General features: G+C 40.0%; 2 protein-coding genes across 4 annotated transcripts in view; both read left to right on the forward strand.

Annotated features, from left to right (window-relative positions):
• TIGAR (TP53 induced glycolysis regulatory phosphatase) overlaps nt 1–24,628 on the forward strand; it is a 168,354-nt gene that overhangs the window by 107,453 nt on the left and 36,273 nt on the right. The gene's annotated exons all lie outside the window — the stretch shown is intronic.
• On the forward strand, nt 31–10,012 carry RAD51AP1 (RAD51 associated protein 1). 3 transcript variants are annotated; one of them, XM_086758476.1, is made up of 9 exons: nt 31–161; nt 986–1,035; nt 2,350–2,491; nt 3,306–3,415; nt 3,751–3,825; nt 4,423–4,575; nt 5,703–5,858; nt 8,240–8,386; nt 9,263–10,012. In XM_086758476.1, the coding sequence occupies exons 1-9, from the start codon at nt 46–48 to the stop codon at nt 9,388–9,390; spliced, it is 1,077 nt and encodes a 358-aa protein (XP_086614602.1). In that variant the 5' UTR covers nt 31–45; the 3' UTR covers nt 9,391–10,012. The 3 variants fall into 3 exon arrangements, with proteins under 3 accessions (XP_086614602.1, XP_086614611.1, XP_086614619.1); XM_086758493.1 differs by having other exon boundaries at nt 69–169; XM_086758485.1 differs by lacking the exon at nt 3,751–3,825.

Genomic DNA, 24,628 nt, shown 5'->3' on the forward strand with positions numbered 1-24,628 from the left:
CTGCGTCCGGAGCCGCAGATTCGGCACTCGCCGGCTTTGTGGCGAATGTGCCGGGCCTGCGCTCGGAGGGGGCGGGGGAGCAGTGCCGTCATCGGCGCGTGTGCCCCGCCCCCGCGGCTGTCGGCCGCCGCGCGCCGCCCGGAGCGGGAATGGCGCGGCCGGTGAGGAGGTGCGTGCGTGCTGCGGCACGCGGGCGCCGTGCAAAGAGGGGCTGGGGGGAGAGGGGCGCGAGCCGTCGTCGCCCGGCCGGTCGGTCCCCGAGGCGCGCGGGCGCCAGGAGCTCGCGCCCAGCGGCGCTGCGTGACGTTTCCTAGAAAGCCTCGGGCGCGCGCGCGCCGCCGGCGGCCGTTGCTCGCTGAGGGAGCGGGCGGGGCACCCGAGCCCTGCCGTCACCGCTCAGGCCGAGCTTGTCCGTGGGCTGTTGCAGCGGGGGGCTGACGGATGGGCCTGCGCTGTTTCCCTTCCAGCTGCAAGGAAGCGGGGAAGGGGACGCTTCTCCCTGAGGCGGGCGGCGGCGTCCCGCCAAGGGCAGCCCCGGCGAGTGGCAGCCCTCGGGTGGATCGCTGGCTGAGGTGGGGCTTGGCCATGCTGCCGGTGCCGCGCCTGGATAGGATCACACCGGTACCGGCGGGAACGCCGCGTAGGAAACAACCTGGGAGGTGCACGGAAAACACATTTCAAGTACCTGAACGTGACCCAGGACAGAAATAATTTCCGTTGCACAGTAGAAGCTCTGAGACAGTGTGTACATAAGGAGAATACAATGCTTCCACAACGAGAACAACAAAAAGCACTATTATTTTAAGATTTTTTAAAAATCTAGGAGGTATTCTTAATAACCACATTGTATACAGTAGCACTGGTTATACTTAACATTTGAACATACATTGCTTTTTTCTTGTAAAACATGATTTACCCAAAAGTCAAGTGTTAGCAAGTCAAGATGTTCAACCTGAAAGGATTAATGGTGTATGTTTTGCCACAGGAACAAGAAAATTGTTGATTATTCTCAATTTGGGGATTTGGAAGATGATGGTAAGTGATGTGTTCTTGTATGTTACAAAAAATGCCAAACACTAACATAACCACTTAAAATATCATCAGAGTGTCTTTAATGAATTAGTTGATTGCGAAGGTTGTCACTGTTTTCACTGGAAGGAATCTGGGCACACTTAAATATTCTAATTCAACAAGAATATGATGGCTGTAAGCCAAAGCATAACAACAATGTGTCAGGAAACTGGTGAATACATTTTGTCTTGTTGCAGGAAAATATTTCTGTTCCTCCCTCAGTTGTCAGTGGTAACTGGTTGCTCGATGTCCTCCTGATACCAGTTCACAGAATTATAAATCAGAATATATAGGAAGTATGAATCATCTGTGCATGAATGTAACTTTCTCCTGCAGCTCTATATCTTGATGGCATTTGGGGAAGGACATAGCAGTCAAATTTTGATTCCAATGATAAGAATAGATTGCATGCGATTTGTTTTCACTACAGTCCTCCTTTACTTCTAAGCTTTAATAAATGTTATGCATTTTTCTTACAGAATTTGGTTGCTTTCATAGGTTTGTTTTCCATGCTGTTTGCAGGATACAGGGAACAGTTTGAATGATGGGAAGGGGAGGGCAGAAGTAAATAATGTTGAAGGTCTCCTGTGCATCATCTGAATTAATGCAGATTCTTACTTTAAATATGGTGCATGACTTTTCTTAGTTTCTAAGTGACCACTTGTAATATTAAAGAAAACTGTAAATTCTCAGAAACATTAGTGATCTTATCTAAGGTTCTCAATCATTTAGAGAATGCTTAAAATTATTATCTTTTTTCTTATTTCACACTGTGATCTGCAATATCTTCAGTTGGAAGAAAGGCAGTTTTCATGCCTTCTAATTTTCTTTGAAAATTAGAGGAATGCATAGTATTTGGTAAGAAGCAATATGAAAATGGTAGAAAAAGGGGACTAGACAGCACTTTTTAAGAATGGCAGTCATTAAGGGGAACAATTCCCAAAACACTAGGAACTATTTAATAACAGTGGTTACTGTTATGATTGATTGCTGTTCAGCGTCTCAAAAGGTGAACTTTCAGTTATTGAAAATCTAGTAATACATTGGATATCGAAGCTTTACTGCCATATTGGTAGTAAAAATTGAGATAATTACCTCTTGAATAAAAGTGTATGCCAAGGAGTTCTTGTTAAATTTTCATTTAAAATACAGTTAAGAACAGTTTATAATTCTTATAATTCTTTTCAGTGGTTGATTAGATTAAGTTGAATGACTTCTTTCAGCCATATGAAAGAATGTAGGAAAACTCATTAAAGCTTGTCACTCTTTCCCAAACAGATGAAGACTTTGCATGTATAACTGCACCTTCAAGCAAAAAATCCAGAACACAGCTCAGGGAACCAAAGAAGGAGAAAAAAGAGAAGCAAAAAAAGCCACAGAAAGAATTGACTCCTTTAGAAAAGCAGATACCTAGTAAAAGGTAAGAAATATTGAAATGTGATCAACTCTGTGTAAAACTGGATTTCAGTAATAGTATTTCTTTTTTTTTTTTTTTCCCCTGGAGTTTTAAGCAGCTGAGAATAAACAACTGAAATATTAGCGTGATAAAGATTTTCAGCTTTATTGATATAGTTGCAAATCAAGGATAATGTAATTATGCATAGAGTCAGGAAAACTTGCCTGAATTTGTTAGTGAGCTATGCCTATTTTGTTACAGCTCTAAAAAACTCCAGCAAGCAGCCCGCATAGGTGCAGAAACAGGTTTTTGTGTCTGATCTTGTCTTGATCTCTCTACAGTGCAAAATAACTGTAACAATTCTGAGTTACTTAAGGACTTCTAAAGCTGAGAAATATAAGGACAAGTTTGACTTCTTAAAAAGGAACATGTTGAAAGCTTGATAGAAAATACAAAGTCAATGTAAATGAAAAAAGAAATCCAGTTATTTTGGTGGTGAAGTTGTGTATGAATATTACATTTCAGTGTGGTATTTCAAACAAATGTAATTACCTTTTTCTGTGATAATACCAGTTATTAGTTCATATATATATATATATATACACACAATGTTTTGCAATCATAATAGTTTTAAGTATAGTGTGCTTTAAGTATTGGTGTGTGCTCTGTCTAAATCTTTTCGGGAAATAATATTCATAATATGATACACTATAATATGTATAGAAATATTAATCTCTTTATAAGTATTTTAATTTTTAGAAGTTTAGTCAGTCAAGAATAGATCTGTAACACTCATGTAATTGCTTTATTATTTAGCATGTTTGGGTTTTTTTTCCAGGATATCCTTGGATGACAAACTTTATCAAAGAGATTTGGAAGTTGCCTTAGCCTTATCTGTCAAAGAAAAATCTGCAAATATCCTTGAGGTGCAAAATTCAGAAGAACAAGGTTATTTTACAGTTCAATGCAACACTCTTTATTTATATGTAGTGAATTCGAATGTGACTTAATTTATTTTATAGTGAAATAAGTTGAGAGTCATGTTTTATTTCAAGATGTCATAATAAAGAAATTCGAATTTTGAGGGGGTGCCTGTCTTCCTATGTTCTTGTTTTTTTCTTTGAGAAAAATAACTCTTCTATGAGATCTTCCAAACATGTAGTTTGATTAGAGACAGATAAAAATGTCATCTGCTTTCATTTCTTAATCACTTGACTTTTTATAATGTCGTTTTTGTAAACTAATATTTTCTGTTGTTGTTTGTTTTCTGAATCCTAAAACAGGTAAGAATATTGAATCAGAAGATGTACACAGGAGACCCCTTTTTTCCAACTGCAGCATAGACAGTGAACTTTTAGGTAAGTTGTTCTCATACTCTGTCTTTTCAGAAATGGTATTTCAAGATACATTTAAGTAGCTTATCTCTTCTTTTTTCCATTGGTTTCTGTTTTTCAGTTACGTGGAAAAAAGAGTTTTTATTTTAAACACTGAAGAATGAAGGATGCAGTAAAATTTTTTCATTAAAAATTTGATCCCAGTCTTAAAATGAGAAAACCTCTGGATTGCTGAATGAGATTGTTACAGATCACTAAAAGTCAGTTGGAAAAAAGCAACAGATGTGATGTTTTTAGATGCTGACTTTATTTACTTCATCAAGAAGCTACACTTACCCTCAGCTCCTTAATGGGTCTGTAATGCCTAAGGATCAAATAAATGTGACCAAAACATTTGCTGTGCCATTGGAGACTTCTGCATTTTTCCAATTTTATTTTTCATCTTCTGTCCTTTTGTTTGATTACAGAGAAATACTTATAACTTTCACAACTAGAAAGTACAGCTTGGTTGCTTCAAAATCACTAAAGTGAATTCTGGGGACACAAATAGCTGCCTCTTTTTCAATAGGATAACAGATTTACTGTGAATTTAAATTCATTAGACCACCTTCTGTTTTCCAGGTCTCAATCAGGTTATGAATGATGACATACCTAGGGGTGACTGTAGGCAAAGGACAGCAGCATCTAAAGTTCCAGCACATCAGAAGAAGTTACTTACCATTGACAGTGATGACGGAAAGCATGCTACTGACTCTGAGCCAGAGTCTGTACTCAGTAAGTTCTTCTCTATGAAAACCCTCTCCTTAGATGTGCTTTGAAACATTTAGTTTATATTTTCAGTGAAATGCATAGTGCTTCTACTGTATCCTCCCTCCCTTCTCTTACTGAAGCCCCTTTTAATACTAGGGGCATCTCAATTGCACTTTGGCACTAAATCTAAAGCTTATTCATGCACATTCCTTAAACTGGCAAAAATCCTGTTTCTTCTCTGCATTTGCTGCAGTATGTCAGAAAAAAAATATTCTACCCTCTTTGTCCAGGAAAGTTTAATCTCTTTAAAGAACCTGTGTTCTTTTTTCCAGTTGTCGTCTGAGGTTTGCATCAAAACAGTAACTCTGGCATAGTGTCAGGTGTTAGTGCTTTCAGTATTGGCTTTGTTTAAGCTTATTTTAAAAAATAAGTAGCCTCCCTTCTTTCCGTCCTCCAGTTCTCAGCTCTTAGAATACTGTGCTGCATCTGATTGGAGCTCAGCTGAGCCTCATACTCTGCTTCTGGTAGCAGCCTGGTATTGAATGCCTGCAGAAAGTATGATAGACGTCTCTCTCTCTCATTCTCCAATGGTTAACGTGTCTATATCCATTCTTTTATTCCATACTGCAAGTTTTATTGGAAAATATTTCTAGAACTGTCACTGAAATAGTTAATATCAGGGGAATAGTCCAGATGATCCTGTTGACAGGGAACTATTTTTAAGATAATGTCAGGGTGATTTTAGTAATAAATCTATAAAATCTTTCTTACAACTGAAATTAAGATGTATTATTTTCCCACTTTAAATAGTCATGACTAAGAATATGTAAAAATGAGAAGCCCTGCCATATAATTTTAACTTTTTCATTTTCACATGTGGAATATTGGTAATTCTGCCGTTAAAATTGTTACTGTATGCAGTTTGTACCAGGGTGTTCCATTATTAAAGTACAGACTAAGAATTCTGTAAATATAGAATGTTTTATGGAGGCTATTTCTTTCTCAGTTCAGCATATAAATATGAGCAAATTTATTTTACTATATCTTTAAGATCTCCTGGTTCTTTATGTCCAGAATGTGATTAGAAGGCTCTAGAGTAATAATAAATTGTATTTCCTCTAAAGAGATGACATGCCTTGTCCTTGCTGTAGGTGAGGAGTCAGAAGAAGATTCAGATTATAGTGAAGGTGATGATGAAGACTTTGCTATGGAAAAGAAGAAAGCCAAAGGAAATAAAAAGAAAACCAAACAAAAGCTGCCAGCTGAAAGAGAGAAGATAATTCCAAAATCCAAGATTAATACTACAGGTAAGTTTATACTATGAATTTGAAGTAGGATTGTTTATAATAAGTTCCTTTTATTTTCCTTGAAGGAATAGATAAATTTGGCTGTAAATAGATAAATAAATTATGATGAAAATGACTATATGCAGAGTAAAGGGAGGAGAGTAGAAAAAAATCCTGAAAGAAAAAATGCTTTATAGTAAACTAACACTTCTTAGAATAAAAGGAGATGAAAGTGAATAGACAAAGCTCTTTTTTTTTTTTAATAACTATGTCTAGCTTTTCAGCAAAGGTTAAGTAACAATGAGTGATGTGAGAATTTTTTTTTTTGTTTTAATTACAATCTCAGAGCCTTCTCTTGCAGTTGCATTTCTGAATTTTTAATTCAGAGATACAGTAATGCTAGTTCTACTAACCACTTGGCGAAAAACATGAAATATGCATGCCCTTCAGAGTTAATTGTTCACTGTGGTGTTAACACAATTTACTTTAAATAGTTGAAGAAAATTCTTATCATCTTAATCTTGTGTCTGACTCAATAATGTGTTTTAATTTCAGGCCTGAGTTTACAACATATAATTTAGCTTAAAATTAGGTTTAGTTATGAAAAGGAATTATTTGCTTTGTGTAGCTGATAGAAGAGTCTTCCCTCTTATAAATTAGGTATCTGACAGATCTTCCAAGAAGAAATTGTTACACTGCTTATTTTCAATCCAGGATTGAAATTCCAGAGTATAAAAGGACTGACTGTAAAGATATATGCTGTTAAAGTACCCTCCACCTGAGGGTACTGTGGGAGCTGGCGAAGGAGCTTGCCAAGCCACTCTTCATCATCTATCAGTAGTCCTGGTTAACAGGGGAGGTCCCAGATGACTGGAGGCTTGCCAATGTGATGCCCTTCTACAGGAAGGGCCAGAAGGAGGGTCTGGGGAACTACAGGCCTGTCAGCCTGACCTTGGTGCTGGGGAGGATTATGGAGTGGTTCATCTTGAGTGTGCTCACCTGGCATGTGCAGGACAACCAGGGGATCAGGCCCAGCCAGCTTGGGTCTTGCTTGACCAACCTGTTCTCTTTCTGTGATCAGGTGACCTGCCTAGTGGAGGACAGGAAGGCTATGGATGTTATCTACCTGGACTTTAGCAAAGCCTTTGATACCATCTCCCACAGCATTCTCCTAGAGAAGCTGGTGGCTCATGGCTTGGACGGGTGTACCCTGTAATGGGTTAAAAACTGGCCAAGCCCAGAGAGTTGTGGTGAATGGAATTAAATCCAGTTGGTGGCCTGTTACAAGCAGTGTTCCCCAGGGCTCAGTGCTGGGGCCAGTTCTGTTTAGTATCTTTATCAGTGATCTGGATGAGGGAATTGAGTGCTCCCTCAGTAAGTTTACAGATGACACCAAATTGGGCAGGAGCGTCAATCTCTTCGAGGGTAGGAAGGCTCTGCAGAGGGATCTGGACAGGCTGGACCAATGGGCCGAGGTGAACTGTATGAGGTTCAACAAGGCCAAATGCCAGGTCCTGCACTTTGGTCACAACAACCCCATGCAACGCTACGCGCTTGGGGAGGAGGGGCTGGAAAGCTGCCCAGTGGAAAGGGAGCTGAGGGTGCTGGTAGACAGCTGGCTGAACATGAGTCAGCAGTGTGCCCACGTGGCCAGGAAGGCCAACAGCATTCTGGCTTGCATCAGAAACAGTGTGGCCAGCAGAAGTAGGGAAGTGATCGTGCCCCTGTACTCAGCACTGGTGAGGCGAGGCTGCACCTTGAATACTGTGTGCAGTTTTGGGCCTCTCAGTACAAGAAGGACGTTGAGTTGCTGGAGCGCATCCAGAGAAGGGCAACGAAGCTGGTGAGAGGTCTGGAGCACAAGTCTTATGAGGAGCGGCTGAGGGAACTGGGATTATTTAGTCTGGAGAAGAGGAGGCTGAGGGGAGACCTCATTGCTCTCTACAACTACCTGAAAGGAGGTTGTAGGTAGGCAAAGCATTGGTCTCTTCTCCCAAATAACTTGTGATAGGACAAGAGGAAATGGCCTCAAGTTGCAACAGGGGAGGTTTAGGTTGGATGTTAGGAAGCACTTCTTTACTGAAAGAGTGATCAGGCACTGGAATGGGCTGCCCAAGGAAGTGGTGGAGTTGCCATCCCTGGAGGTCTTCAAAGAACGTGTAGACGTGGCACTCCAGGACATGGTTTAGTAGGCGTGGTGGTGTTAGGTTGATGGTTGGACTTGATGATCTCGGAGGTCTCTTCCAACCTTAAAGATACTATGATTCTATGAAAGATATGACAGTCTCGTAACATGCTCATTGTTTCACTCAAAGCAGAGAGCTCGTGCTGTACAATGATCTACCGTCTTAAGCAGTGTGATGATTTCTCTGCTAAAGAATATTTTTTATTTTCCAACTAAGTATCACCTGTAGTTTCTCCTTCACGGATAATGGAACAAAAATCTGAGCCAACACAAAAGATGATGTCCAGTTCTTCAGAACCAGTTGGGAGGCCTTTACATACATCAAGTCCTGTAACAGACAAGAAGCCTAAATGGATACCACCAGGTAACTGTAAGATTGTAATGATAAACAGTTAGTTGACTTAAGTTTTTTAGCAGTCTCTCCTAAAAGCAAGCAAACAAATAAACAGTATTTGGAAAAGTTACTGCCCGCTTATAATGAAAGATATTTTTTTGATCTTAGATTTGAAAAAAAAAAAAAGAAAAGCTATCCCTCTGCTTCTTTTCCTCTTACAGCGTTATCCTTAACTCCTTTATGTGGGGAGGATAATAAAATATTTTCCAGAATGTGGATCAAATCTTAATCAAGAGAATGTCTTGGGGCCATTTCTCTCTTATTAAGAGCTTTCTGTATCTCTGGTACATGCTGCATTATTATCTATTCTAAGCAAATAATATTAGAAAAATGTTGGGAGTATTTTAACTGCTTGAATAAAGCAAATGCTTAGAAGCTTTATTTTCCTAAGGTGTTTGAGTATGCTCCTTCTGACTCTTTCTTTGATTTTCCTTCACATTTACTCTTCTTTTCTGCACACATTTCTTTCTATTTGGCTCCTTTCTCTCAAGCCTCCTTTTCCCACTTGGAATTGTATTCACTTGTGTAATTCTCTGTGGAACATCTGAAAATGCACAGTACACTGGGAACTGTTTTTATGTGCTTCTCCAGTGTTGTCCCAGTGTGTTGCTGCTTAATTAAAACTGTGCATCATATCTACTACATTGGCTCCCAAATAGGTTGATTCCCAGTGAGTATGCTGATTTTCATGTACGTCTGTGGTATGTGGTTCGGACCTTTTTGCAGTATCTTTAGAATACTTTTTTTTGTTCTGCTATGAAAACTTTAAAAAGGCAACAGTCATATGATTTTTTTTTTCCCCTCTAAACTTCTTACACCTTCTTTTTGCTTTAAAATTGTTTTCAGCTGCATCAGGAAGCAGTAATAACGCTATGAAATATGTTTCGGTTAAGTCGCCTACTCAGTGTCTTAGACTCGGCCTCTCCAGACTAGCAAGAGTCAAACCACTGCATCCCAGTGCTACCAGCAGTTAAGTGGTCCGTGACAAAGTGCCATGTGAAGGAAAAGACTTGGGAAAGTGTTTTGCTTATAAATAGAAGGTGGGCAGCAAAAGCTTCATGGCATCCTGCATTTTGGTGGACTGGTTTTTATGTATGTGTCTAGTACTATAATGAGTGTTTATCCTGCAAAATGCTAGGCATCCTTAAATGCTACTGAATAATAATATTATTTAATCAAGGTGACTTCTGGGTCACCAGCTCTTTGTTCTATTATACTCAGAGATGTGGATTTGTGATAATTTTAATTCGCTAATATCTAAGCTCCTGGCATTAAAATAGTCTAGACAGCACTATGGCTATAGAATTTGGTATCTCCAGTGGATGCTTAACACAAGAAAAAGGCACAGTTTAAAAAAAATATTTCTTGGAAGAGTGAAGTTACCACTTTCCACTCCCTACTTGAAAGTTTGTCACTACTCTGCCAAAATCTGTTAATGTTTGCATATCTTATATGTGGATTTTAATGATTTTTTATGTATTATAAATGTTTTTTAGAATATTGTATTTTTTAAAAAAAACTAAAATAAAACATAGTCTAATTAATCATATTAATAGACTTTATTAATTTTGACAATAAATTTAAATTTTGGCTACAGTGTGGCAAATATTTGTGCACGTGCATTCTCTTACTGGAATTCAATAGCTTTAGAGAGGCTCAGAAGGTGAGGATTTTGCTTTGAGCCCCTTGGTCTTTGTTGAAGACCACAGTACCATGCATACTTAGTGGATTTTGTGAAGTGTTGAAGTGATAGTTACTAAGTAAAGAGACTGAGCTTTCAAACTTATTAGTTCACAATGTAAATAATTTCCTGTCGAAGCAGGGAGGCTGTGTCAGATGACACAGCAGATGCATTTCTCCCTGTATTACTTAAAGGATCTGGTCATGACTGAGTGACTTGCGTTAACAAAGGAATGTATAGCCCTGTTCAGAGTATTTACACAGACAAAAGCATACTGCTGCATGAAGTAAAACTATGGTATGAGAAATTACTTTTTAACTGTATAGTACTTACATTATTATAACAGGATACTAATAAATGCATATTTGCATATTTATTAAAAACAATATGCATATTGCCTTATGGAAGGAATGACAATAAATCTGTGAATGAAAATCTGTTTCTCAGAAACAAGGAAACATGGGCATTGTGACACACAATCTTACATCATCCATGTTTTCGATGGCTTGACTCCTGGCATGGAATCACATAGCCCTGAGTGGAGTGTGGTCTACTGAGCCGGGCTAAGTGAGTTTAGGAGGGGGGGCACATGCCTGCTATCTCTAGTGTTTGTCTGACTTGTTTGTGAGTTGTTTTAGCTTGCTAAAATGGCACATCCAAAAAAAAAGTTTGCAGCAAATTGCCACTGATGAGTTTGAAACTGTTTCCAAACAAGGTGAAGCAGGAATACCCACAGGAGGAAATGTAGGTATCCACATGTTGCTTGTGACAATAACTAGTATGTAATAATTATGTTATGTTATTCTACTCCTGGATTCCCTTTCTTTGTGCTTACTTCGGTAGCCCCTTTCTAAGGTGTACAGGGAGTAAGCGGCTGCAGCAAAGCAAGAAGCACAGAGACCCTTGGGCCCCAGGGTGGTTCGCTGCAGTATCCCTGTCCACTGGCCCCTATTCATGGTTCAGTCCTTTTCTTTCCTCTGGGAGTGGACACGCAAACAAACGGCTGTATAATCCCCCACTGCATTGCAGTCACCAGGTCTCTTTCGATTGAAACTAAACTGTCATTAATTGCTTTGCCTTTTTTTTTTTTTTCCCAGGGATAAATACAGATTTCATGTAGTTGTGTTTTCTTGCTACAGGAAAATGTATGTAACAATGCAAAGTATTTTCTCAATGTGGTGCTTCAGGAAAATCTAAAACTGCTAGATTTAGTAACCCACTTCTTCCCTCGCTCCTGTCCCATTTTTTTTTTCTCCACAAAACATATATTTGAGATTTGTGTTCCTCTGGTTTCAACGTTGGCATCTTCCAAAAATTACATAATTTGCAGTCTCTCACCTGTCCTTGAGCCCCTCCTTAAGTTTGTATAGGTCTCCAGTTTGTGAGGGTTTTCCAATATTTCTCTACTTTTTTGTTGACTGTAAATTCCACGTAGGCAATTAAAAAAAAAAAGTCTTTGAAACAGAGGTAGTAAATGTTCTGGATTGTATGTTTCAAAGCTACTCTGCACCTGAACTGAAGATGGTAGGTTATAAAAGATGACTTATTTTGTGTCCTAGGTTATTAAAGGACGTGGTCAAAAGCAGCAAAATTGATTTAGAGGCTGTAATTGTTACAATAATTAGTGTCTCTGTTGGTAACAGGTTATCTGTGTTATTCCAGCTGCTTTCAGCCTTGGAAAATTATTTTTTTTTTTTTAAATAACATTTACAGTTTCCTGGTTGCTCTAAATTTTAAACAATGCTACATAGAGTTGACCGTGCATAATTTCTTCAAAAGTTGCACAATGTTATGACATGAAATGTGTTTTGATTTCAATTTGTAAAGCAATCAGTCTGTGTCAGAGTTTACAGTTTAGACATACTTGCTGTTTTATAACTGCATCTATATTAGTAAAAAAGAACCAGATTTTTAAAGAAGAGATCACTATTTGTAGATGTAAACTTTGCTGCCAAGTCATCAAAGTCACGACTGTAAGTAGGTACCCTGTCCAGTCTAGAGATCCCCTCTTGCTTCAGAAGAGCAGAGGGTTTTTCCAGGGTTGATTGCAACTCCAGGCATTCCTAGTAATGGAATCAACTGCAAGGTAGTTAAAAGCTGCCTTTGCGCAGCTCTGTGAACAGTTCCCTTGCTATGCCCATGGACACAGAATTTGGTTATACGGAGCAGGGCTGCATCACAAAAACACTACAGAATTCCACCAGCTTGAAGACACCCTGCTCCAAGACTGACACGTAGGCTTGATCTGCGACAAGCTTAAAAAAAACCAGTTAAAAATGGCTAAAATTTAGGAACGCTGTAGTGTGAAATCGCTTTGAATATTCATAAAGCAGATTTACGTACCTCCACACATTCAGTATCATTAGTGCATCTCTCACTTCCTACACTCTTTGAGAGTATTGATAATGCCACAAAAAGAGAGGAGGAAATTGCCAGACAAACAAAAACAGCAGAAACCTACAAAGCAACAGTTAAGTACTGCAGGTTGGTGGATAAATCTGTGTGTTTGGGGACACCTACAGCACCTTTTCACTCTTTGTGCCTCAGAGACTCTGTTTTAGACAATGGTGATTGACTGGGCATTTCACAGAAGATATATCTCTGCACTAAAATCTGTGAATGACAGTTTGGGAATTGGCATTGATACTTTGCAACAGCAACTCTTAAGAACTGCTGGTTTAGTAACAGCTTTTAATGCATTAAGGTTTAGACTTTAGATTTGATATTCCTAATAATAAATGCGGAGCATTATTTAAAGGAGAATATTTGAATAGGATATAAAGCAAGAGCAGGGCTTGGCCTTCCTGATTTGGTTGGACACAGGGTTTCAGAAGGTGCTGAACAGACCTGCAGCAGATGTATATTTGAAATCTCCAGCATCAGAATGAATAGAACAGAACAGAACTGAATACAATAGTTTCAGTTGGAAGGAACCTACAGTGATCATCTAGTCCAACTGAAAACTTCAGGGCTGACCAAAAGTCAAAGCATGTTGTTAAGGGCATTGTCCAAATGCCTCTTCAACACTGACAGGCTTAGGGCATCAACCACCTCTCTAGGAAGCCTGTTCCAGTGTTTGACCACCCTCTCAGTAAACAAATGTTTCATAATGTCCAGTCTGAACCTCCCCTGACGCAGCTTTGAACCGTTTCCATGCGTCCTGTCACTGGATACCAGGGAGAAGAGATCAGCCCCTCCTTCGCCACCTCCCCTCCTCAGGAAGCTGTAGAGAGCAATGAGCTCACCGCTCAGACTCCTTTTCTCCAAACTAGACAAACCCAGAGTCCTTGGCCACTCCTCATAGGACACACCTTCCAGCCCTTCCACCAGCTTTGTTGCCCTCCTCTGGATCCATTCAAGTTTCTGAACATCTTTCTTAAATGGTGGGGCCCAGAAAAGCACACAGTGCTCAGGGTGAGGCCACACCAATGCTAAATGCAACTGTTGATTCTGCCGTCAACCAGCACCCCCTCACCCATTAATCCAGTCCTGACAGTGGCTTGTCTAAATCTTCTCTTAGAGTGGTGGAGAGTCCCCAGCCTCTTTCAGTTATCTGTTCCAGAATTTGAGTCTGGCAGAGCACACTGTTAGAAAGCTTTTTAGTAGTGGTAATGAGATGAGATCTTTTGAGTTTTTAATGAAGCCTGTAGGCTTGTTACACTCTCCTACATCTCCAGATATAAACTGATCTTTCCAGACTTGTAAGAACCGGCATCTGGTCAAAGTCTAATGTTGACATGTTCTCACATTGTTTGAATCTCTCTATGCAGTGTAATTCTTCCTCAAAATGTTGTTAGCCAACTAATGGATACTGCCTTCATACAATTTTATCAGTCTGAGTTTTCCTTTGTGTTTCTCTGTCTTGTCCTCCTGTTTCTGGTAACATGCCTGGGAAGCAGCATGTGAGAAAATAAAATTTTGCAGCTGGCAAATTAGGGCAACTTAACTGACTAGCAGTTCTTACTAAGCAATCACTTCCATTCTTTAGCATTATCTTATAGAATGTGGTACGTGCAGAGGATGATATGTGTGAAATCTCTATGAAATACGAAAAAAAAATCACTAGCTACCACTAAATACTTAGTCAAATGCACATGCTACTACCATCATCCGTAATCCATGACTTTGCAAAGCATTACATAATGGCTTCACTGATTTTTTGCTTGCAGATTCATTGTCTGTTTGCTCATGATATATTATTGATCATGTTCCCATCATAACAGAAAAATCACTATTTCAACTTGTATTTTTTCTGAAAAAAAACCCAAAATGTATTTACTTTTCATTCAGAAACTCTCAGCTTGTGAATAATTTATTGTATTATTCAAAAGGTCTGAAACTGAGCCCTCATTTCCCTAGTCTGTACTGATTATTCTCAGATATTCTGTTAATGTGAAATTCTGTATCTTTTGAGTAGCTAAACAATAAAGGTGTAACTTAATACTTACTCAGAGGCATGGGATTTAATAAGGGAAATAAACCTTTCCTCATTATTTTTGTAATAAGGAACAGGAATGCCCAAATGACATTTCGCAGGATTCAAATTGCATTAGGAATCCCATGCAACTCTGTGGGCTGCTCTTCTCTAAACTGTTATTTAATTTTTGACAGAGGGCTTAGGTGTCATGCACTATCTCTAAGCAGACAAATCATAGAATCATAGAATCATAGAATGGTTAGAGTTGGAAGGGACCTTCAAAGGTCATCTAGTCCAACCCCCTGCAAGGAGCAGGGACATCCCTGACTAGATCAGGTTGCTCAGAGCCTCATCCAGCCTGGCCTTGAACATTTCCAGGGATGGAGCTTCCACCACCTCTCAGGGCAACCTGTTCCAGTGTTCTACAACCCTCAGTGTAAAAAATTTTTTCCTAATAACCAATCTAAATCTACCCCCCACTATTTTAAAACCATTACTCCTTGTCTTATTGCAACAGGCCCTACTAAACAGCCTCTCCCCATCTTTCTTGTAGGCCCCCCTGAGGTACTGGAAGACCGCTATCAGGTCTCCCCGGAGCCTTCTCTTCTCCAGGCTGAACAGCCCCAACTCTCTCAGCCTGTCCTCATAAGAGAGGTGCTCCAGCCCTCCAATCATCTTTGTGGCCCTCCTTTGGACCTTCTCCAACTGGTCCATGTCCTTCTTATGTTGGGAGCTCCAGAACTGGACACAGTACTCCAGGTGGGGTCTCACCAGGGCAGAGTAGAGGGGGAGAATCACCTCCCTCGACCTGCTGGCCACGCTTCTCTTGATGCAGCCCAGGATGCGGTTGGCCTTCTGGGCCACAAGGGCGCATTGCCTGCTCATGTTAAGCTTCTCATCCACGAGCACGCCCAAGTCCTTCTCCTCAGGGCTGCTCTCAATCCATTCCCCGCCCAGCCTGTATTTGTGCCTGGGATTGCCATGACCCATGTGCAGGACCTTGCACTTGGCCCGGTTGAACTTCATGAGGTTGGCACGGGCCCACCTCTCCAGCCTGTCAAGGTCCCTCTGGATGGCATCCCTCCCTTCCAGTGTGTCGACGACACCACACAACTTGGTGTCATCGGCAAACTTGCTGAGGGTGCACTCTATCCCACTGTCCATATCGCCGACAAAGATGTTGAACAGGGCCGGGCCCAGCACGGACCCGAGGGACGCCACTCGTGACCGGTCTCCATATGGACATTGAGCCGTTGACCACCACTCTCTGAGTGCGGCCATCCAGCCAACTCCTTATCCACCGAGTGGTCTGTCCATCAAAGCCATGTCTCTCTAGTTTAGAGAGAAGGATGTCGTGTGGGACAGTGTCAAAAGCTTTGCACAAGTCCAGGTAGATTATGTCTGTTGCTCGTCCGTTGTCCACCGATGCTGTCGCCCTGTCATAGAAGGCCACCAAATTGGTCAAGCACAATCTGCCCTTGGTGAAGCCATGTTGGCTGTCACCAACCACCTCCTTGCTCTCCATGTGCCTTAGCATGGTTTCCAGGAGAATCTGCTCCATGACCTTGCCAGGCACAGAGGTGAGGCTGACCGGCCTGTAGTTACCCGGGTCTTCCTTATTCCCCTTTTTAAAAATTGGGGTTATGTTCCCTCTCTTCCAGTCATCGGGGCCCTCACCAGACCGCCATGACTTCTCAAATACGATAGCCAGTGGCTTGGCAACTTCATCCGCCAGTTCCCTCAGGACCTGCGGATGGATCTCATCAGGTCCCATGGTCTTGTGTACCTTTAAGTTCCTCAGATGATCCCGAACCTGCTCTTCGAGTACAGTGGGCGGTTCTTCATCCTCGCAGTCCCTGCTTGCACCTTCTACAGCTGGGGTGGTGGGACAAGAACTCTTGTCGGTGAAGACTGAGGCAAAAAAGTCATTGAGAACCTCAGCCTTCTCCATGTCCTGGGTAACCAGGACACCAGTTCCCTTCCGGAGGGGGCCTACATTTTCCCTGGACTTTCTTTTGTCCCCTACGTACCTATAAAAGCTCTTCTTGTTGCATTTTATATCCCTGGCCAGATTCAGATCCGTCAGGGCTTTGGCCTTCCTTACCTTATCCCTGGCCACTCGCACAGCCTCTTTGTAGAACTCCCAGGCTACCTGTCTCCGTTTCCACCCTCTATAGGCCTCCTTTTTATTTTTTTTTTTTTTTTTTTTGTCATCTGTCTTTTGTCTGTCTTTTATTGTCTGTTTTTTTTTTTTGTCATCTGTCTTTCATGTTTGGTCCCTTTTGTTGTCTCAACTTTCTTTTACCCAACAGACTAGTAATGTATCAGTGCAAACCACAAAAATGAAAAACCAATGTTACCGCTTCCTGTGATCCTCTGTGCAGAAACCTGGTCTTTGCATGTTTAAACAGTTTGTTTTGCTACTTCAAAGAATTATTGATTTGTCTCCACTCATGTGTGGCATTGTTCTCTTGAGAGGAAACCAAAAAGCTGTGAAAAAAACCCAGATCTTATTTGCTTTAAGGCTGTTTCTATTGTGCTGAATCTTTCAGTCCTCACACACCCAGTATTCACGATAATTGTGTACATTTTAAACAAAGACTTTGAGCATGTGTTGTTCCCGTACATTTGGGATACTGAAAATTTTAAATTTAATTTTCTTATCTTTTTTCCCCACCATTTGTTTTTTATTTTAATCGCTTTTGAATATAACTCTAATTTCTAAAAAGCTAAGGATTAGTTTTCCCTAGCATTAACTGAATAAGAGCACAAAAGGACTTAAAACTTGACTAATTGTCATTGTGTTTAAAAGACAGGATCTATGTTTTCCTTAGTGTATTTAAGCTTCTCTCTAATGCTCAGGCTTCTCAATTCCTCTCACCAAATTCTTTTTTGTAATTACAGTCCTTGTGGCCAAGGGAATCATACTTATGGTGTCATTAAAAATTCTCAGACTCTGAAGAACAAAGAAATAATCTGAAATATGAGACTATAGGCCTGATCACACATGAAAGACAGATGATATTTATCTGCTTGGAGACGGACCATCTTGTAAAGTAAAGCCAAAGATGACAGATTATATTTCTGTTTCCCTCTTTGAACAGATGGGAGATCTTACTTGAGTATCTCACTTTTTTTTTTTTACTTCCACTAAATCTGTGTAAATCTTCCTTTAATTCTATTAATTTTGCAGGATTCATTAAACTGAAGGTTTCTGAAGAGTTTTACTTGGGTAGTTCTTTTAGAAACACCTTGTGAACCCCATCTCAGCAGAAACAAAAGATAGGTGCGCATTTCCTAGAATGTGAACAGAAGCTTTTAACTTTGTCAGAAATCAATGTTAGAGGGCAGTACATTAAGTTGTTATTCCAATACAGTAGAGCTATGTGGTTAACATTCGTATTTACAACAAAGTGCACGCATATCAGAGTTGAATGACATATGTGAGCACTAGAGGATGTAAATAGAAATAAAGCACTACAATTAAATAAGGAAAAAAAGATAAAACCAGACAGTGAGCCTATTAGGTGGTAGTTGCCAGTGTAGTTAGCTGTTCCTCAGGTCTGCTGTAGATTTTTTGAATGTATGTAGTATTTTGGGAGAAGGCAAAATAAGAATGAAGACATTCAGATATCTATTGTATACTTGCATCAGAAGTGATAGATGCCTTTTATCAACAGTTATCAACAGTCTAGCATTTGATTATCCAGTGACAGTGAATCTTAGAACATTGAGGACAGACTCTAATTCCTACAGAAAATAAACATGTACTGATTTTAGTATGATCTTATAAATATTTTCCATATTTGATATCTATTATTCTCTGAACACAAGTGTTTTATAAAAAAAATGCAATTATCAATAAATAAAATATTACATCACAGTACACTACTAGTGCCCTAATGTATGCACCTTTAAAAGCCTAGTACATTTCGCTGAACAGGAATAAAATAACCAGAAGGTATTCTAACTATCTATTTTCCAACTATTTCTTTGGATCCAAAAGATGTAGAATAGAAAAACAAGCAGAAATTTAATAAGCATTGATCATCTTAGGTTTTGTCAAAGCATGTCAACAACATAGTTTTACTCTAAGACATTTTCATATATGAAGTGAGTAATAATGTTAGTAGGTATTTCCTGCATTGTTTCATTCAGTTATAGGGTTTAATGTATAGTTCTTTTCCAGATGCTTGCTATAATTTTTCTCAAGCATTTTTACCTACCCCTACCTGGATAAAAATTACATCGATGTAATTTGTGAGTGCGGTCCAGCTGATTAAATTTCTCTGTCATCATTTCACAGGAAAAAGTTACCTGTAAGTCAGAAAACGTAAGAATAGCCAGATTTGTCATCTTCCCCAGCATAGCTAAGTCAGGAAAAGGAATGCATTCAGCACAACCAAAGGTAAGAGAACTGCATAGACTTCAGAAGTTGGAGGCATAGATTTAACTTAGCAATAATTCAGCATGCCATAGTGCTTCCTTGTATTGAAATTAGGTAGCAATTGGCAACTAGTGTCCAGGTCCAGATGGTATTTAATCACTCAAATCCTTCATTCTCTGTGCTTCTCTGACAAAGGCCAGTTGCAATTATGAACTCATACTTGAAGCAGTGCAGGGAAATCTGCGTTCCTGTGCCTTACGACAAACCTCCCTCTAAGAAGTTGGAGAGGACTAAGGTCCCTAAAGTGGCAGGGTAGACCATGTCTTATGTCAGCTTGATCCTTTCTCCTTACACATTCGCAGCCTGGCAATCCATGTTCTTCAGTGCATTGCACCTCTCAGCTTTTTCTGTGACACAGCCAACATATTCTTGACCACCTTCTACTATTGTTGCTCAAAGATTGTCCAAAGATTTCAAACATGTCTTGATCTGTCTCCTTGACAACTGAAGGAGACTCAGAGGTCTGTTGACTGGGGGAACTGCTAACTGTGGGTCTCTGCGAAAAAAAAAACCTGATAATAACAGTGTGAGATTCTCAAATAATCCTCTTTTATCTCCAAAGACTGTTTTTTTTTTCTAATGCAGGTTGCACAAATGATAAAAATAAAGTTATTACTCTGCACAATCATTTATATATTTTAACCTGTGCTAGCAAGTGTGCCACATGTGTTTAACATCTCGGATATTACAAAGGAGATTGGAAGGATTGTGTTTTGCTGGAGGACTATGAGCAGAAGGATGATCCATATGCAACATAGGGGAAGCAGTCTTTTTTTTTTTTTTGCTAAATGTCAATGAAAGTGAGGGAATCATAGAATGGTTAGGGTTGGAAGGAACATTTAATGGTCATCTAGTCCAACCCCCTGCAAGAAGCAGGGACATCTTCCACTACAACAGGTTGCTCAGAGCCCCCTCCAACCTGGCCTTGAATGTTTCCAGGGATGGGGCAACCACCACCTCTCAGGGCAACCTGTTCCAGTGTTCCACCACCCTCATTGTAAAAACTTTTTTCCTGATGTCTAATCTGAATCTGCCTCCTTCTAGTTTAAAGCTATTACCCCTTGTCCTATTACAACAGGCCCTGCTAAAGAGTTTCTCCCCATCTTTCCAATAAGCCCCCTTTAGGTACTGGAAGACTGCTATAAGGTCTCCCCAGAGCCTTCTCTTCTCCAGGCTGAACAGCCCCAAATCTCTCAGCCTGTCCTCACAGCAGAGGTGCTCCAGCCCTCTGATCATCTTCATGGCCCTCCTCTGGACTCTCTCCAATAGGTCCATGTCTTTCTTATGTTGGGGTCCACCAGAGCTGGACACAGCACTCCAGGTGGGGTCTCACCAGAGCAGAGTAGAGAGGGAGAACCACCTCCCTCAACCTGCTGGCCACGTTTCTTTTGATGCAGCCCAGGATGTGGTTGGCTTTTTGGGCTGCAAGCACGCATTGTCGACTCATGTTGAGCTTCCTGTCCACCATCACTCCCAAGTCCTTCTCCTCAGGGCTGCTCTCAATCCATTCTCCGCCCAGCCTGTATTTGTGCCTGGGATTGCCCTGACCCATGTGCAGGACCTTGCACTTGGCCTAGTTGAACTTCATGAGGTCTGCATGGGCTGACCTCTCCAGCCTGTAAAGGAGACAGGCATATTCCCTTTATGGAATATGAAAGGAACAAAACATAAGAATCTAGAAGCTAAACAAATTCCTACTATATATAAAATGCTGTACAGCCATTTTAAAATTAAGTAAGAATGAAGATTGTTAACACTGCTTCAGATAATATGTGCTGGATTTCACAGCTCTACAGAGAAGGGACACAAGCTTTTACTTTCTTCCAAATGTAATCACAAGAGGGATAGCATTTTAATATTTAATAAAAATCCATTTAAAAATAATGAAGCGGTGAAAGTTTTTAGGTTGACATAGAATTCATGGCCAATAATTACTCACTAGCTGTTAAATAGTATCTCTCTTTTTCTTTTCCTCCTGACATCTATCTTTCTCACCTGGTATAACTGCCTTTGAGACCGTAAGCAGTTTGGAATTGCGAATGTTAATTCTTCTGCTTTTAAAGGTCCTGGCAAAAGAGGCCACAGCTTGCTGATATTTCTATGCTCTCAGTTTAAATGTCAGACAGTAGTGGCCATGTCAAAGCACAACAGAGATACCAACAAGAGGGTGGCTCCATTGGCATGGCAAGGCAGCATAAACTGACAACTGCTGTTGAAAAAGGCACTCAAATACCTCCCTGACTCCAATCACTTGTCCTTAACCACAGGGAACATTTATGCCACTGTACAGTGAATTGGAAGAGGACTGATGCATGTTAAAACTGAGCTGAGTTTGCTTGGCTGGTATAATTTTAACCTGAGTTATATTTTGACCCAGTTTATTGTAGGACTTCATGAACGTTTGTGCTGGCATGAAGAAGGGGGCAGCTGAGGATCAAGAAGAAATAGCAAAGGCAGAAGGAGACTTCTCCCCCTCTCCCCAGCCCCCTTTTAGCAACAGCGCTGGTTTAAAATGCTCGTGAAACTACAGGGCTCTTGTGTGTCCTGCTATAGTCTGTCAGTATGCATGAAGAGACATTTTGGACATCTCCTTGATGTTCTGAATTGTTGTCAGTCTGGATCTATCCAAACTGCTGTTATTAATTCTAAATATTAGTTTGGCGTATGAAAGAGTAAAGTTTTTTGAAATGTGTGTTAATTAAATGCATGGTAGGGGAGAGCAGACAATAGCAATGTTGGATATATGCAGTTTCTTCTGCCTTTGGCATTTATCTGTGATAACATGTCCCAGTAGGAAAAGATGTGGTATGTGAGGGATATGTGCCAATTACCTACATTTTATCTTCTCAGAAGATGAAACTGAATTTCAATCAACTCAATTTAGGAAATTCACTTTTAACAATAGCAACATGATTTAGATCACCAGGTCCAGAACTTTGAAGTCTGCGTTAAGGACAACTGAAATTGTCTTGGTTTCAGAAGGCTTTTGGTCAGGTCTTTTGAGGATAATACCTAGTAATAACTAAGGTGTTTGTTGGGGTTTTTTTTTTAAATAAATTATTTCCTGGTGACCTTGGAAAAGCCCATGAGAATTCACTGAATGGAGCAATTCAGAGCTGACCTGTGGTGGATACCCTAGGAAGAAGTTAAAGCAAGGCATCATTGTGTTCTCACTGCTTGGCATGTAGAGACTTAATTTTACCTGTGATCTTTTGCACCTGGTCACTTTTTTTTTTAATAAGGTAGATAATTTGTCCAGGCATGGGGGCATATCTCTGCTTAAGAAGGAGCCAAGATAATGACAGAGTTGCCTTTTAGGGTGACTGTTCAACATTCTCTTCAATGTGGAAGCTTGACTGAGCATTAAATATGTCTTTGTTTGATCAGATTATGGCAAGAGGACACAAGGGCTTTTGACACTGAAGACTGCCTTATTCTCAAATGTAGAGAAACAATAGAATCATTCTAATTACAGTGCAGAGTTTGTCACTTCCTATACTGGTGTCCAAGTAGTGTTGTTAAAATGCCTTTAAGGGCCATTAGTTGAAGACTCAGAGGCATTTTTATTTCCCCATTTTCCAATTATAGTGATAATTCATACTTGTTTATGCTTGGTCATAAAATTCCAAAATGAACAATTTTGGTAATCATCTTTCTTTTTGCAGACCCCTATTTCAGTCTGATAAGCTGGAGGGCTCCAAAGGAAATGCTTATATTCTGAAATCTTTTAAGCTGTTTTTGCTATATAATAAAATACTAGAACATAATCTGTAGAAATTCTACTAAAATTCATCACATTCACTGCCTCCAGTGTACAGTTTACTTGATTATGGGTTACTCTAACTTTAACAAATCTTGGAATATTGCTTGTTAAAAGTTATAACTTTTTCAGGAAATTGAAGATAAGATGGAAATCATAGTGATAGGTTTATATAACCTGTAACCATTAACTACTTGTCCGTGACGACTTCAGCATTCATTGAATTTAGTCATATCATACATCAAAGTCATTAATTTTCTGCAGAACACGATGTATGCTAAAGCTCTCTGTGGGCATATATGAAGACTGAGCAGATTCACCATAATAATTTTAATAATTTCTAGTTCTTTTGCAGTGGTTTTAGGTAGAACTCAAATCCCTTGTAAAAGATGTTCTCTTTGGCTGTATTCATGTGGCTGTGCAGAAGTAACCGTGAAGCCATGCCAGCTTTGGAGAAGCAGGCCAGCTGGTATGTTTGAGAGAAATACTCTTAAGTGAAGACTTCTGAGCTCATTTTCCTGCCACATGGATCAGTTTCAGTGCTCTTGTGCCTTGCCTAGCTGCCCTCACCCATTCCATCTGCCCTTTTCACAGATCCCTGCAGCCAGCATTGGGCAGACACAATGGCCCAAAGCCTTTTCTAGGAAGGTTAAAGTGTGCCCATAAAGCAAAGGCAGATGATATAGATAGATTTACTAAGAGCTGGCTGAATTTACGATACCTGCAAAGGAACTGTAAATGTGAAGTGGAGAGCTGCCAAAGTTCCTGGGAACATTTCAATCAGCAAAATATAGATCTAGCACTGAATAGTTTTTGAAACCATCGTTTCAAGAAAAATCATGGTCTGGATGGTATATTTTTTCCACCTCTAATTCATGTGGTTGTATATAGAAAGTTTGATTCTCCTCATTTACCACCTTTGTGCACTGTATCTTCATTAGCCCCAGTGAGAGTGTAATTAAAAAAAAAAAAGTTATAATAGAGTGTATGTTCTCTGCTGAACTGTGTACAGTTTGGAACATAAGTGAGCTTGTCTCTGCTGAGATCAGCTTTTGCTTTCCCTTTTTTTTCATTTGCTTTGATTCATCTTTCTTGCCAAAGAAATTTGGAGGCAGATTTTTCCAGCTGCTCCTGAAGAGTGGGGAAGGATGTTATTAAAGCGATGTGAAGCATTCTGTCCTCTACACGTGACAGCCAGCCTGTTCCTAAGCCGAAACTGTGCCTAACTCCCAAATTTCAATCTATATCATTCCTGAGACATGTTACCCAGAACAGTCCTCTGTACACTCTTCATGCTTTCTGTGCATCTCCCTGTAAGGGAAAAAAGGATTTATGAGCAAATTTTGGTTCTGTTAACATGTGATATGATTCATTACTGTTCTGATTATGACATTATGTTACACTCTATAGTTGAACGCCTGGGGAGTGGGTGGGGGTTGACACAGGGTAAGAAAATGAGTGTTATTGTCCAAAGTGTGAGACAAGACTGTGGTAACACCAGTAAAAAGACAGGTCAACACAACTTTTATTTCTATGGTAAGCAGTGAAAGACTGAAATACTACAGTCACATAACTGTTTAGGTTGGAAGGCACTTCTTGAGATCATCTACTTCAGCCCCAGTTATTCTTTGTACAATAACATGTAATGCTTAAGGAAATAGTTCTCCTTTGAAATCTCCCTAATATTCTGTGTATTTATAATGCATGTGAAGAGAATATTATTATTTTCCCCAAATAATAGGAAAGCTCGTTTATTAAATATGTACTTCTCCAGGAATCCCACTGGGGCATGATTTGTAACACATTTCTCTCCAAAGAAAAAGTGAAGCACGATATATACTTAAAATCTTTAACTTAAATTGATGGTAGCAATACACATGTGCCAGGTATGGACTTTTTGGCATATC

The sequence above is a fragment of the Chlamydotis macqueenii genome, chromosome 1, assembly GCF_036417535.1.
Source record: "Chlamydotis macqueenii isolate bChlMac1 chromosome 1, bChlMac1.mat, whole genome shotgun sequence".
Classification (NCBI taxonomy): Eukaryota; Metazoa; Chordata; class Aves; order Otidiformes; family Otididae; genus Chlamydotis; species Chlamydotis macqueenii.

Bases quoted from the DNA above. Each gene is read 5' to 3' on its own strand.
- RAD51AP1 (XM_086758476.1), top strand. From the start codon at position 46: ATGTGCCGGGCCTGCGCTCGGAGGGGGCGGGGGAGCAGTGCCGTCATC. The intron at 162-985 runs GTGAGGAGGTGC...GTTTTGCCACAG, and splicing joins GAGCGGGAATGGCGCGGCCG to GAACAAGAAAATTGTTGATT. The intron at 8,387-9,262 runs GTAACTGTAAGA...AATTGTTTTCAG, and splicing joins GCCTAAATGGATACCACCAG to CTGCATCAGGAAGCAGTAAT.